This window comes from Culex quinquefasciatus, chromosome 2 (genome assembly GCF_015732765.1).
Source record: "Culex quinquefasciatus strain JHB chromosome 2, VPISU_Cqui_1.0_pri_paternal, whole genome shotgun sequence".
NCBI classification, from domain to species: domain Eukaryota; kingdom Metazoa; phylum Arthropoda; class Insecta; order Diptera; family Culicidae; genus Culex; species Culex quinquefasciatus.
The window spans coordinates 123,944,385-123,957,326 of NC_051862.1; the positions used below are offsets into that span (position 1 = coordinate 123,944,385).

Consider the following 12,942-nt stretch of genomic DNA (forward strand, 5'->3'; position numbering starts at 1 on the left):
AATTAGTCACACTCAAAAAAAAAAAAAAAATGGTTTGCGTAAACGTGAACAGAGTTCATGCCAACGGGAACCAGGAAGAAAATTGTTCAACGTTCATGCTGCAATTTCGAATTTTTCACCATAAAAGTTGAACAGTTTTCTTCCTGGTTCCCGTTGGCATGAATTCTGTTCACGTTTACGCGAACTCATTTTTTTGCGTGCAGCCTTTCAGTACAAGATTGATAGATAAGCTGGAAAAAAGACTTCTGGAGATTCTTCATACCGAAGTTTTTCTATTAATTATGTTTTTGATTTTTGCATTATCTCTATATATATAAAAAATTTCGATGGTTTTGTTCGAACGTGAATCAGTTCAATACGGAGCGTCGGATCGAGGTGCTCTTTGTTGCGTTGAGTTCGTATAAGCCCAAGGAAGGTTTATACGCTAACTAATTGACACTTTGGCCATTCTGGAACCGATTCCAGAGCATCGGCAAATTGTATGGAGAAAGTTACGTACAGTCATCCCACATATTCGGAACACCCACAAATTCGGAACACTTTTGCGGTAATTGGTCAATAGCATGCCAAAATTAGCCTTTCTGTCGACCATACTATTTTTAGAACCTTCATTTGGACATTATCTTGCTATTTCACTAGTAAAAGTAGGACTTTTTGAACAAAAACTTCTTTTGAAGACTATTTTGTCCAGAGCAGCAAAACACTGCCTCCAAATGGCCTGTTTCATAATTGTGGGATGTTATTGTGCCTCCCACAATTGTGGAACACCTGAATTTAACTGATATTTTCACATAAAAAGTTATCAAACCATGTACAAAACATCACTAAGCTTGAGTTTCATTAGTTTCAGTGTGTGAAGTCATTATTTGGTAATAAATATGTACTCCTGTAGAGATCCAAAGTTTGTTTACATTCGTAAGAAAAAAGTGTTCCGAATTTGTGGATTTCAAGGGTCAAAGTAATTCTTCAAAAACTTCATATAAAAGTTAAAATTTGCAGAAGTTCGATACAGCATTCGAAAGATCGCAAGAAAAGCTTTCAAATGAAGGTAAAAGCAAATCATTAAGTTCAATTATCGATTTGCTATGATTTTTTTAACATTGACCGATCTGGAAACCGTTCCGAATATGTGGGATGACTGTAAAATCAAATTTTGATCACAGGAGGCTGAATATGCAAAAAGTTAAAAACGTCAACAAACGAAAAAAGGCAGAACGAAGTTTGTCGGGTCAGGCTTGTTTATTATTGTTATTTACAATACATAGAAATTCAAATTATGTTTGTTGAACCATATCAAACATTTAGTTTTTCTTCTGGGTCATTGACATTGTTTTAACTTGTTCTATCAACTTTTTCCTCAAAATTTTACCATTGCTGGTGAAGGGAACTTCGTCCACAAAGTACACTCCTCCACGAAGTTTCTTATAGTCTGCCACTTTGCCATTAACCACCTCCAGAATATCGGCTTCGGTCAACTCACTGCCTTCCACCTTCACGACGACTGCCGTGGCCAAATCGGAAGACCCGTCTTCATCCAACAATCCAACGACGTACGCTTGATCTACCCCCTCAATATCTCGCAAAATAGCTTCCAGATCCGCGGGAGCTATTTGATAACCTCTCCACTTGAGCATATCCTTCTGACGACCCTCCAAATAAAGGTAACCTTCCTCGTCAAAGTACCCAACATCCCCGGTCCGGATCCAACCGTCGGCGTCAACCGCCGCAGCCGTCACCTCCGGAGTGTTGTAATACCCGAGGAACTTTTCACTGAAGGTCATACAGATCTCGCCACGTTCCCCATTGTTCAGCGCTTTTCCCACTTCGTTCACGATTTTGATCCGGACATTTGAGGCTGCCGTACCAACCGAGAGTGACTTTCGCTTGAAGAAATCCGTCGTTATGAACCCGATTTCCGAGGTGCCCAAGATTATTACAGTTTTTCCGTTTGGAAGTTTTGCTTCAAGAGAGTCCCTCAAAGCATCCGGCACGGGACTACCACCAACGAGCCACGTTCTAACCCTACTGAAGTCGGTGGTCTTAAATCGGGGATGCTGCAACAGCAGATGGGCATGTGATGGTGGCGTGAAAAGGTAATCGATTGGATATTTCTCAAACAAGTCGAAGAAAGTATCCTCGGAGAACGGTTTCCGCGTGATCACTCGTGGAATGCCGTGGATTAGCGATAGACCGAGCGAGTGTAGTCCGGATATCCAGTACAGGGGACTGAAGTTGAAAAGCAGACTGAACTTGAACACTCCAACTAGACTTCCGTACATCGAAACCAGCTGTGCGTGGGACAAGGTCACAGCCTTCGGTAGGTCTGTTATACCCGATGAGCAGAGGACGATACCTGGTAGATTCCGCACGGAACAAAATCCGGTCGGCGGTTCCGAAAAAAATTCGCGACGAATTTGAAAACATTCGATGTTTGCGAAATCATGGCAAATGTTTTCGATATTGAAAGAATTGTTTTCGTCTTTGAAACAAAATGTTTGCGTAATCGCAAACCCCATGATTGCGGTACGAATTTCTGTGTCGTCCGACGCAGCCAATGCGTTACACTTTGACAGCTCGACGATCAGCTGCTCGCGCACAAATAAACAAACAGAAATTGTGCGAACATAACCTTCTCGCGGATGTTTTGTTTCTTTTCTGTGCTGCTGTGATTTTTGTTTATAAAATCGGGAGTGAAATTTGTTACCGGTCCGGTCTTGTCCGCACGAGTGAACCGAGCACCATCGGGGATTCTTGACCACATTTGGCCCAGATCTCAGGCTAGGCCGATTTTGGTCTGATCCGGAATCAGGAGGAGGAAACAACAAAGGACGGCTGCAGCTGAATGCACAGCGTAGAAATCTTCGTTAAGGTAAAGTTGGATGAAATTTCAACGCCCTTTTACCATTTATTACATTAATGAAAATAAATAATCACTTTGTTTACACAGATGATTTTCCCCGGAGAGAAAACTGACACCATCTGATGGTGTCATTGGCCAAAACAACACGACAGACAGCCAGCACCCGCGAAGATTCCGGCAAGAACGTGTCCCCGTTCCTGTGCTCACCGGAAACGAAACCTGAGGCGCGTATACGAATGCGGTGAGAACACCACGAACGTGCCTAACAGCATGTGTACCACGAAGCCTCAGCTTGACCCGCAGTTCTACAACATCATCGACTGCCTTGTGCGGTGGTAGGTTTCCGAGTGGAGCAAGTGCTCAAAGTGATTATCCTAGTACGAACTAATCTGCAGGCAATTGGTACTTACCAATTCTTCTAACCTTCCAGACCCTGTGCAGGCGGCCTCAAGGAGCGTCGCGTCGAGTGCAAGCAAATCATGGCCCAGGAACACAAGGTCGAATGGCCGACGTCAATGTGCCCGAGCAACACACCTCCGGACAAGAAGCCCTGCAACGGCAAGGCGTGCGCCCCGGAATACCAGAAGCCCCGATCCCCGGGAACCAACTCGACTTTCATCTAGTACGACCACGAGAAAAACAAACTCTCGTTCAAATTTGGCGGTGCAGCGACCACACGAACACTCTTTGAGACGCAAATCAAAATCAAATGCCCCGTCGACCGATTCAACCGAATCAAAATTCGGTGGGCCAAAGAAGCCGTCGCCGTAGCTCAAGTCAAGAATTTTAGAATTTATTTTTTTTTTTAATTTTAGAATATTTGAAAATTTATAAGAATAATGGAAAATTTTAAAGAATTTTGGAAATATTGTATAGAATATTGAAAAATTTTAGAGAATTTTAAACAATTTTATCGAATTTTGAAAAAATAAGAGAATACTAGAGATCTGAACAAAATTTTAAAGAATTTTCGAAATTTTTAGAAAATTTTGGTAATGTTAAGAAAATTTAAGAAAATTTCAGAGATTTTTAGATAATTTTAGAGATTTTTGAAAAATTTTTAGAGAATTTTAAAGAGTTTTTTTTAAGAATTTTATAGAATTTTAGGGAACTTTGAGAGAATTTGATAGAAATTTTATATAATTTAAAAGGTTTTAAGAAAATTTTGGAATATTATGTAGAATTTTAGAGAAAATAAAACAATTTAAAGAAATTAAGCGATTTTTTTGGAAAATTTGGAGATTTTGATAAATTTTATATGATTTTGGTAAATTTTGGAAATTTTAGAGTACTTTAGAGAATTTTATAGAATTTTAAAGAATTTTGAAAAAATGTTAGAGAATTTTAAATAATTTTAGAGTTTTTGGAAAACTGCAATTATTTTTGAAAAACTTCAATGATTTTTGGAAAGTTTTTTTTTATTTTTTTTTTAGAATTATAGAGCTTTGGAAAATTTTCTATTTAAGAATTTATTTTAGATTTTAGAATTCTAAAATGTAAAGTTTTTGAGATTTCAGAATTCTAAAATTCTAAAATTCTAAAATTCTAAAATTCTAAAATTCTAAAATTCTAAAATTCTAAAATTCTAAAATTCTAAAATTCTAAAATTCTAAAATTCTAAAATTCTAAAATTCTAAAATTCTAAAATTCTAAAATTCTAAAATTCTAAAATTCTAAAATTCTAAAATTCTAAAATTCTAAAATTCTAAAATTCTAAAATTCTAAAATTCTAAAATTCTAAAATTCTAAAATTCTAAAATTCTAAAATTCTAAAATTCTAAAATTCTAAAATTCTAAAATTCTAAAATTCTAAAATTCTAAAATTCTAAAATTCTAAAATTCTAAAATTCTAAAATTCTAAAATTCTAAAATTCTAAAATTCTAAAATTCTAAAATTCTAAAATTCTAAAATTCTAAAATTCTAAAATTCTAAAATTCTAAAATTCTAAAATTCTAAAATTCTAAAATTGTAAAATTCTAAAATTCTAAAATTCTAAAATTCTTAACTTCTAAAATTCAAAAATTCTAAAATTCTAAAATTCTAAAATTCTAAAATTCTAAAATTCTAAAATTCTAAAATTCTAAAATTCTAAAATTCTAAAATTCTAAAATTCTAAAATTCTAAAATTCTAAAATTCTAAAATTCTAAAATTCTAAAATTCTAAAATTCTAAAATTCTAAAATTCTAAAATTCTAAAATTCTAAAATTCTAAAATTCTAAAATTTAAAATTCTAAAATTCTAAAATTCTAAAATTCTAAAATTCTAAAATTCTAAAATTCTAAAATTCTAAAATTCTAAAATTCTAAAATTCTAAAATTCTAAAATTCTAAAATTCTAAAATTCTAAAATTCTAAAATTCTAAAATTCTAAAATTCTAAAATTCTAAAATTCTAAAATTCTAAAATTCTAAAATTCTAAAATTCTAAAATTCTAAAATTCTAAAATTCTAAAATTCTAAAATTCTAAAATTCTAAAATTCTAAAATTCTAAAATTCTAAAATTCTAAAATTCTAAAATTCTAAAATTCTAAAATTCTAAAATTCTAAATTCTAAAATTCTAAAATTCTAAAATTCTAAAATTCTAAAATTCTAAAATTCTAAAATTCTAAAATTCTAAAATTCTAAAATTCTAAAATTCTAAAATTCTAAAATTCTAAAATTCTAAAATTCTAAAATTCTAAAATTCTAAAATTTCTAAAATTTCTAAAATTTCTAAAATTTCTAAAATTTCTAAAATTTCTAAAATTTCTAAAATTTCTAAAATTTCTAAAATTTCTAAAATTTCTAAAATTTCTAAAATTTCTAAAATTTCTAAAATTTCTAAAATTTCTAAAATTTCTAAAATTTCTAAAATTTCTAAAATTTCTAAAATTTCTAAAATTTCTAAAATTTCTAAAATTTCTAAAATTTCTAAAATTTCTAAAATTTCTAAAATTTCTAAAATTTCTAAAATTTCTAAAATTTCTAAAATTTCTAAAATTTCTAAAATTTTTAAAATTTCTAAAATTTCTAAAATTTCAAAAATTTCTAAAATTTCAAAAATTTCTTAAAATTTATAAATTTCGAAAAATTTTGAGAAATTTTGAGAAATTTTGAGAAATTTTGAGAAATTTTGAGAAATTTTGAGAAATTTTGAGAAATTTTGAGAAATTTTGAAAATTTTTGAGAAATTCAAAAAAGTTTTAAGAATTTTTGAGCATTATAAAGAATTCTTGAAATTTTTTGAGAATATTTGAGAATATTTGAGAATATTTGAGAATATTTGAGAATATTTGAGAATATTTGAGAATATTTGAGAATATTTGAGAATATTTGAGAATATTTGAGAATATTTGAGAATATTTGAGAATATTTGAGAATATTTGAGAATATTTGAGAATATTTGAGAATATTTGAGAATATTTGAGAATATTTGAGAATATTTGAGAATATTTGAGAATATTTGAGAATATTTGAGAATATTTGAGAAAATTTGAGAAAATTCGAAATGATTTGAGAATTTTTGAGAATTTTCCTGACTTTTTGGATTTTTTATAACTTTTGAGAATTTTAGAAATTTTTTGAGAATTGTTGAGAATTAAATAAAAAAAATAAATAATCTTAGAGAACTTTTTGAGATTTTTAAAGAATTTTTGAGAATTTTAGAGAATTTAAGAGATTTTTTTAGAATTTTAGAATAATTTTGAGAATTCTTGAGAATTTTAGAGAATTTCTGAGAATTTTAGAAAATTTTAGAGAATTTTAGAGTATTTTAAAGAATTTTAGAGAATTTTAGAGAATTTTTGAAAATTTTAAAGAATTTTAGAGAATTTTAGAGAATTTTAGAGAATTTTAGATAATTTTAGAGAAATTTAGAGAATTTTAGAGAATTTTAGAGAATTTTAGTGAATTGTAGAGAATTTCAGAGATTTTTAGAGAATTTTAGAGAAAATTAAAGAATTTTTGAGAATTTTTGAGAATATTGATAATATTGAGAATTTTAGAAATTTGTTGGATATTTGGAATTTTTGATATTTTTTTGAGAATTTTTGACAATTTAAGATAGTTTCAGAGAACTTTTTGAAATTTTTTGAGAATTTTTGAGATTTTTAAAGAATTTTTGAAAACTTTTGAGATTTTTTTAGAAATTTTAGAAATTTGAGAAATTTTTTGAGAGTATTTGAGAATATTTGAAATATATTGAGAATTTTCCTGAATTTTTGGATTGTTATAATTTTTGAGAATTTTAGAAATTTTTTGACAATTTTTGAAAAGAATTAGATTTTTTGTACAATTTTTGAAAGTTTTTAAGAATTTTTGAGAATTTATTAAAAAAATTAGATAATTTAAGAGAACTTTTTGAGATTTTTAAAGAACTTTTGAGAATTTTAGAGAATTTAAGAGATTTTTTTCAGAATTTAAGAATAATTTTGAGAATTTTTGAGAATTTTTTAGAATTTTAGAGAATTTTGAAGAATTTTAGAGAATTTTAGAAAATTTCAGAGAATTTCAGTGAATTTTAGAGAATTTTAGAGAATGTTAGAGATTTTCAGAGAATTTCTGAGAATTTTAGAGAATTTTAGAGAATTTTAGAAAACTTTAGAGATTTTTTTAGAATTTTTGAGAATATTAAAATTTTTTGAGAATTTTAGAGATCTTTTGAATTTTTTTGAGAATTTTTGAATTTTGTTGGATATTTGGAATTTTGATATTTTTTTTTACAATTTTTGACAATTTTAGATTTTAAAAGAACTTTTTGAAAAATTTTGAGATTTTTTGAGAATTTTTGAAAACTTTTAAGAATTTTTGAGAGTTTTAAAGAATTTTTGGGAAGTTTTGATAATTTATTAAAAAATAATTAGATAATTTTAGAGAACTTTAGAGGATTCAAGAGATATTAGAAAATTTTAGTGAATTGTAGAGGATTTTAGAAAATTTTAGAGAATTCTGGAGAATTTTGAAGAATTTGAGAGAATTTTTGAGAGTTTTGAAGAATTTTAGATATTGGTAGAGAATTGTAGATATTTTTTTAGAGGTTAATTTGGTGTTCTTTTTCGCAGTCTACGGCTCGCAATTGCAGCATGAGTTCGGTGAACACCTTCACAGATCCAACTGCTAACGGAGATTCTGGGGACTTGTTCCGGGCGGACGGTCTTCTAGTGGAGGCCAATCCGCTCGTCGATTCTCGAAGTGAAAATCGGCGGTCAACCTTCAGGACGAGCCAGCTCGCTGCGCGACGTGGGAAATCATCCAGATCGACGACCCTAGAACGCTGCACCGGTCTCAGCACCTCTATCCGGGTGGCCCCGCGCCGACGTCACCGAGCACGAGAAGGACCTGTACAAACATTACCAAAAAACATAGCTGCCGCGGTGCCGGCCACAAAGACTTTGGCAAGTGGAGCATCAACGAGTGCATTTCGGCCACTCCACCTTCTTTTCTTACTGCTAGCACCGGGATTCACGTCACGGGGAGCAACATTCCAACGGCGGCATCGACGCCCAGCGGTAACCTGCTGCCCCACGGACATCGAGGACGGCCAGATCAGAACAATCGACTCGTTCGAACCTTCACAAGTCAAAGGCAAAACACATCGAAAAAATAAAATTCCCAAAATTGCTTTGATTTGGTTTTGAATACTGATTAAATAAATAAAAACATTGAAACCTCTTCTTCTTCTTATTTCCATCCAAAATTTTAAAAGCAACGGTCAATTCAAAACAGTAAATATTGTAGTGGCTGCGTGCTGCGTGCTTTTGGCAGGCATGCGTTACGGCGTTACGTTTGCGATATCGAAAATCACCGTTTGCGATATTGGAAGCAATGCTTCCTGCTGACGGGTGTAAACGGAGGTTTGCGATTGGTAGAGCAAATCGGAAGCAAAGTTTGCGATTCCGCAAACCGGATTTTGTTCCGTGCGGGCATCTCCGTTGGACGTCGGTCTGGGAATGAAACACATCTTAGGACAAAACTACTTCATCGGGTGACACAACTTACAAGAACATCCTTTCACGACCCGTTTCCTTCAGAAGATCCTCTGCCTTGTTCACGCCCTCCAAGTCACTTTCAAACACGTACAACAACGGTTTATCCCGCACAGCCACCTCGGTAGCCTTTTTCACCCGTTCGTAATTGTCCACGTCACAAAACACCAACTTTGGCTGCGTAATCCGCATCATGTGGGCCAAATCGTCCACCTCGTGGCCCGGTGCCAGCGTGTTGAACGGAATCCCGTTGAAGAACATCGCCACCACAACGGGCATCACGTTTTCACTGTTCGTACAAGCCAACGCGGCCATGTCACCTTGCTTCAGTCCGAGGGCGGCCAAGTTCTGCGAGGCACGGATCGCGCGCAGTTGCATCTCCCCGTTGGTCATGGTTCGGCCCGTGTCCGCGTCGTACTGGATCACCTTGCCGGGGTTGAGGCCCATAGTGGCGAGGAGAATTTTTCCAAAGTTCACCTCCGGATTGAACACCGAAGGAAGCTGTGGACCGGTCCACACTTTGGACTCGGGATCGAACGTGGGAAACATTGTTGGCGTGTTGGAGATTCACGACTGACTGACGAAGATTTCTAGATTTGTCTGAAAAAACTTGATGACGAAGGTCTTTAGCAAACAGCAGCTGTGTCTGTCCAAACATTGAGACACTTCCAAAAATTTGATTTGTTTTTCAGTTTAAGATTTACATAAAAGAATCGAACTGCAATTTAAACTACATTAACGGTGTTAAACGATATGCCACATTTGAAAAAAGATTAAACATTGGTTAACATTGAACTCAACTCAAAGTTAGAAAGTTTATAAAATATGGTTTCTGATATCTGCGTATGATTGAAACTTCAGTTTTTCTTTAAGGTGAAGCCGTTGAGCATTTTCGAAGAAAATTGATCATCATTCTAAAATGCTCTGTATTGAATTCAATTAAACGAATTTCTGCACCAAAATGAATCAGCATGTGCCGGTTGTTGCCTTCTTGAAGCCACTGAAAGAATTTTTTGTTCTAAATCAAATGTGTTTCAAAATTTATATACTTTTGTGGTACAATCATTGACGTCTTAGTTGACAATCATTGATTAATGACGATTTCCATAACTTTGCAAGAATTGGGATAATCGTTACCAAAAGGAATCAGCATGTGTAGGGCACTATTCTAAACAACTTGTATAAGGAATTTTGTCAAAATATTGATAGCAACGCAAAATTTATATCTTTGAAAGAAAAATCATGGCAATGATGAAAGTCTTTACGTTAAATCTGTGCAAAACAATTGGTATTTGGACTATATTTTTGAGCCAGATGTTCAAACTTTTTACGTAACTAGTAGCTTTTTTTTCAAATATTTATAAGTTGAAATCTTTAATAAATCTATTTAAACTATTGATATTTGTTCACCATTTTTAAAACCACATCACGTAACATTCTTCTCATCGGTTTTCCCGTAACCGTCATCGGAAATTCATCAACGAAAACCACACCACCTCGTAGTTTCTTGTAGTCGGCGACAGTTTCATTCACCTCCTTTAGAACATCCTGCTCACTAAGGCAAGCGTCCTTCCCCTTGACAATCACTGCTGTAGCCAAGTCCGAGGCACCATCCGCATCCGGAATTCCGACCACACAAACTTGTCCAACTCCAGGAATCTTTTCAACGATCGCCTCCAGGTCCCTTGGAGCAATCTGGTGACCACGGTACTTTAACAAATCCTTCTTCCGGTCAACCAGAAACAGGAATCCCTCCTCATCGAAATACGCAACGTCTCCGGTTTTGAACCAACCATCTTCACCGAAACACTGGGCGGTGGCTTCCGGGTCGTTGTAATATCCGAGAAACTTCCCGGAGAACTTGACCAGCAGCTCTCCGTGAGATCCTTTACCGAGGGCGTTGCCGTTGTCATCGATGATTTTCGCGCGGATGTTCGGCATTAGGACGCCGACGGAATTCGGCTTTTGCTTTTCAGCGTCAAACGTGAAGCTACCGATCTCGGAGCAACCGTATCCGTTGACCGTCTTCCCGCTGGGTAGTAGTGCTGCTATTGAGTCCCGAATCCTATCCGATAGCGGACTACCTCCGAATGACCACAGCTTGATGTTTGCCCAGCAGACGTCAGCGATACGAGGATGCTGCAGCAGCAGGTGGGCACAGGAAGGTGGCGTGAAGATGCCATCCACGTGGAATTGCTCCAGCAGGTCGAAGCATAGATCTTCACCGAAGGGTTTGCGGGTTATCAGCCGTGTTGTGCCGTTGTACAGGGACGTCATCAGGGTGTGAAGCCCGGACGCCCAAAACAGTGGACTAAAGTTGAAGATCACCTCGAGACCTAACGATCCGATCGATATTCCGAAGTTGGCGATCAGGTGGGCATGGGACAGACAAACGGCTTTTGGGAGACCTGTTGTCCCCGAGGAGCACAGAACGATACCTAGCAGCTTGCTGGAATCTCCCAGGTATGGAGGGCTGTGAAGATGAAATGATTTAACTTTGCTGTTATTAAATTACGGTTTCAAAAACTCACCTGAACTCGACCTCACGCTTTGTTTCCTTGAAAAGTTCTTCCGCCTTCTTGACCCCTCCCAAATCACACTCGAAAGCGTACACCAAAGGCTTATCCACTACAGCTAGCTCAGCTGCTTCCACTACGCTATCATAATTGCTCTCGTCGCAGAAGATCAACTTCGGCTGGGTAATCCCCATCATGTGTCGCAAATCATCCACGCCGTAGTTCGGGGCCAACATGTGCACCGGCAGTCCGTTGAACAGCAGTCCCAGCATCATCGGCGCAACTCCATCGCTGTTGGCGCAGGCCATAGCCACCATGTCACCCCTCCGGAGGCCAAGTTCCGCTAGATTCTGCGCCGCGCGGATCGCCCGAAGTCGCATCTCGCCGTTGGTCATCGAGTGTCCCGTGTCGGCGTCGATTTGGATGACCTTTGTCGGGTTGAGATTCATCACGGCCAGCACGGACTGGCCAAAGTTGGCCTCCGGGTTCAGAATCGGGGGTTGAAACGGGCCGCTCCATATCTTTGTTTCGGGATTGAACGATGCGGTCATTGTTGCGCGAAGGGGGGCAGACAAACAGTAGGACGTGCACAATAGGATGGATAGAAGAAGACTGATGGCAAGAGGTGATCTTTGAAAACTGTGCTAAACCAAATTCAATTGCTGTTGTCGATCTCAATTTGTATATTAGATACGAGTAGGAATAACTCTTTGTGACCTTACTTTTAAAAATCCTGTTTTTTTTTTCATATTTAGTTTATCGATACTTGAAATTTCATCACATTATATGTATTTTATACAGTTATGCACACTTAGATTTTTTTTACCGATAGTTTCGATAGTTGAAAAATCGGTAAAATTTAGATTGGTAAACCATCTGTCAAAATGAACAAAAAAATTCCGAATTCGGTAATTCACCGAACTGCTCGGTAAAATTAACCAAATTCGGTAATAAATCTGCACAGCAAATTCTGATGTTCTTTTTCAGTTAATATTTACTGAAATATGCACTACTGAAATTTTCAGTTAGTTTTTCACTGAACTTCAGTTGAAATTTGTATGGAGCTGTCAAAGTTTGCGAGAATTTCAGCAAGTTTTCATTTACTGAAAATATCAGGTGTGCAGATTTTAGTCAATTTAACTGAATTCAGTAATGAAAAATTGTGTGGCAAGTGTGTGACTTTATGTTAATTGTAACTTAACTATTACAATTAAGAAAATTTTGATGAATAGGATTATTTTACTCTTCTAAAGGTTAAATGTTTTACTCAATGAGTACAAAGGGGAAACGGACGGCATTTTCGTTTTTTGCCTTTCTTACTAAATAAAGGTATAGGTTTTACTTTAAGGCAGGTCGTCATTTCCATCTTCGTAAATATGTCGATTCAGCATGAATTTTAATCGTAAAAATCGTCAAAAAATCACACTGCATCGATTTTTGACGCTTCGTCGCCAAGTCGACAAGTTGTCAAGTTGAGCTTCGAATACTGGCGCGAGAATGCTGGCGCATATATTGTGTGGCTCGACTTATACTCATTTTATAGTAGCTTGTCTACCGATGTTTCCTTCAATATGTAAGATATCGTAGCTTTTCGGTTTCTT

General features: G+C 35.2%; 2 protein-coding genes and 1 long non-coding RNA gene across 3 annotated transcripts; 1 reads left to right on the plus strand and 2 right to left on the minus strand.

The window, feature by feature from the left end:
* Positions 1-1,243: 1,243 nt before the first annotated feature.
* Positions 1,244-9,587, minus strand: LOC6048790 (4-coumarate--CoA ligase 1). Its single transcript, XM_038258006.1, has 3 exons — positions 8,839-9,587; positions 8,762-8,783; positions 1,244-2,366 (listed from the first exon to the last, which is right to left on the minus strand). Exons 1-3 carry the CDS (start codon positions 9,372-9,374, stop codon positions 1,302-1,304), a joined length of 1,623 nt encoding a protein of 540 aa, XP_038113934.1. The 5' UTR covers positions 9,375-9,587; the 3' UTR covers positions 1,244-1,301.
* Positions 2,590-3,445, plus strand: LOC119767945. Its single transcript, XR_005277807.1, has 3 exons — positions 2,590-2,869; positions 2,948-3,225; positions 3,291-3,445. It is a non-coding gene; the product is annotated as an uncharacterized LOC119767945 (long non-coding RNA).
* A 581-nt stretch (positions 9,588-10,168) lies between the features above and the next one.
* LOC6048789 (luciferin 4-monooxygenase) lies at positions 10,169-11,973 on the minus strand. The gene is made up of 2 exons (XM_001865621.2): positions 11,357-11,973; positions 10,169-11,298 (listed from the first exon to the last, which is right to left on the minus strand). The coding sequence occupies exons 1-2, from the start codon at positions 11,890-11,892 to the stop codon at positions 10,218-10,220; spliced, it is 1,617 nt and encodes a 538-aa protein (XP_001865656.2). The 5' UTR covers positions 11,893-11,973; the 3' UTR covers positions 10,169-10,217.
* Positions 11,974-12,942: the final 969 nt, after the last annotated feature.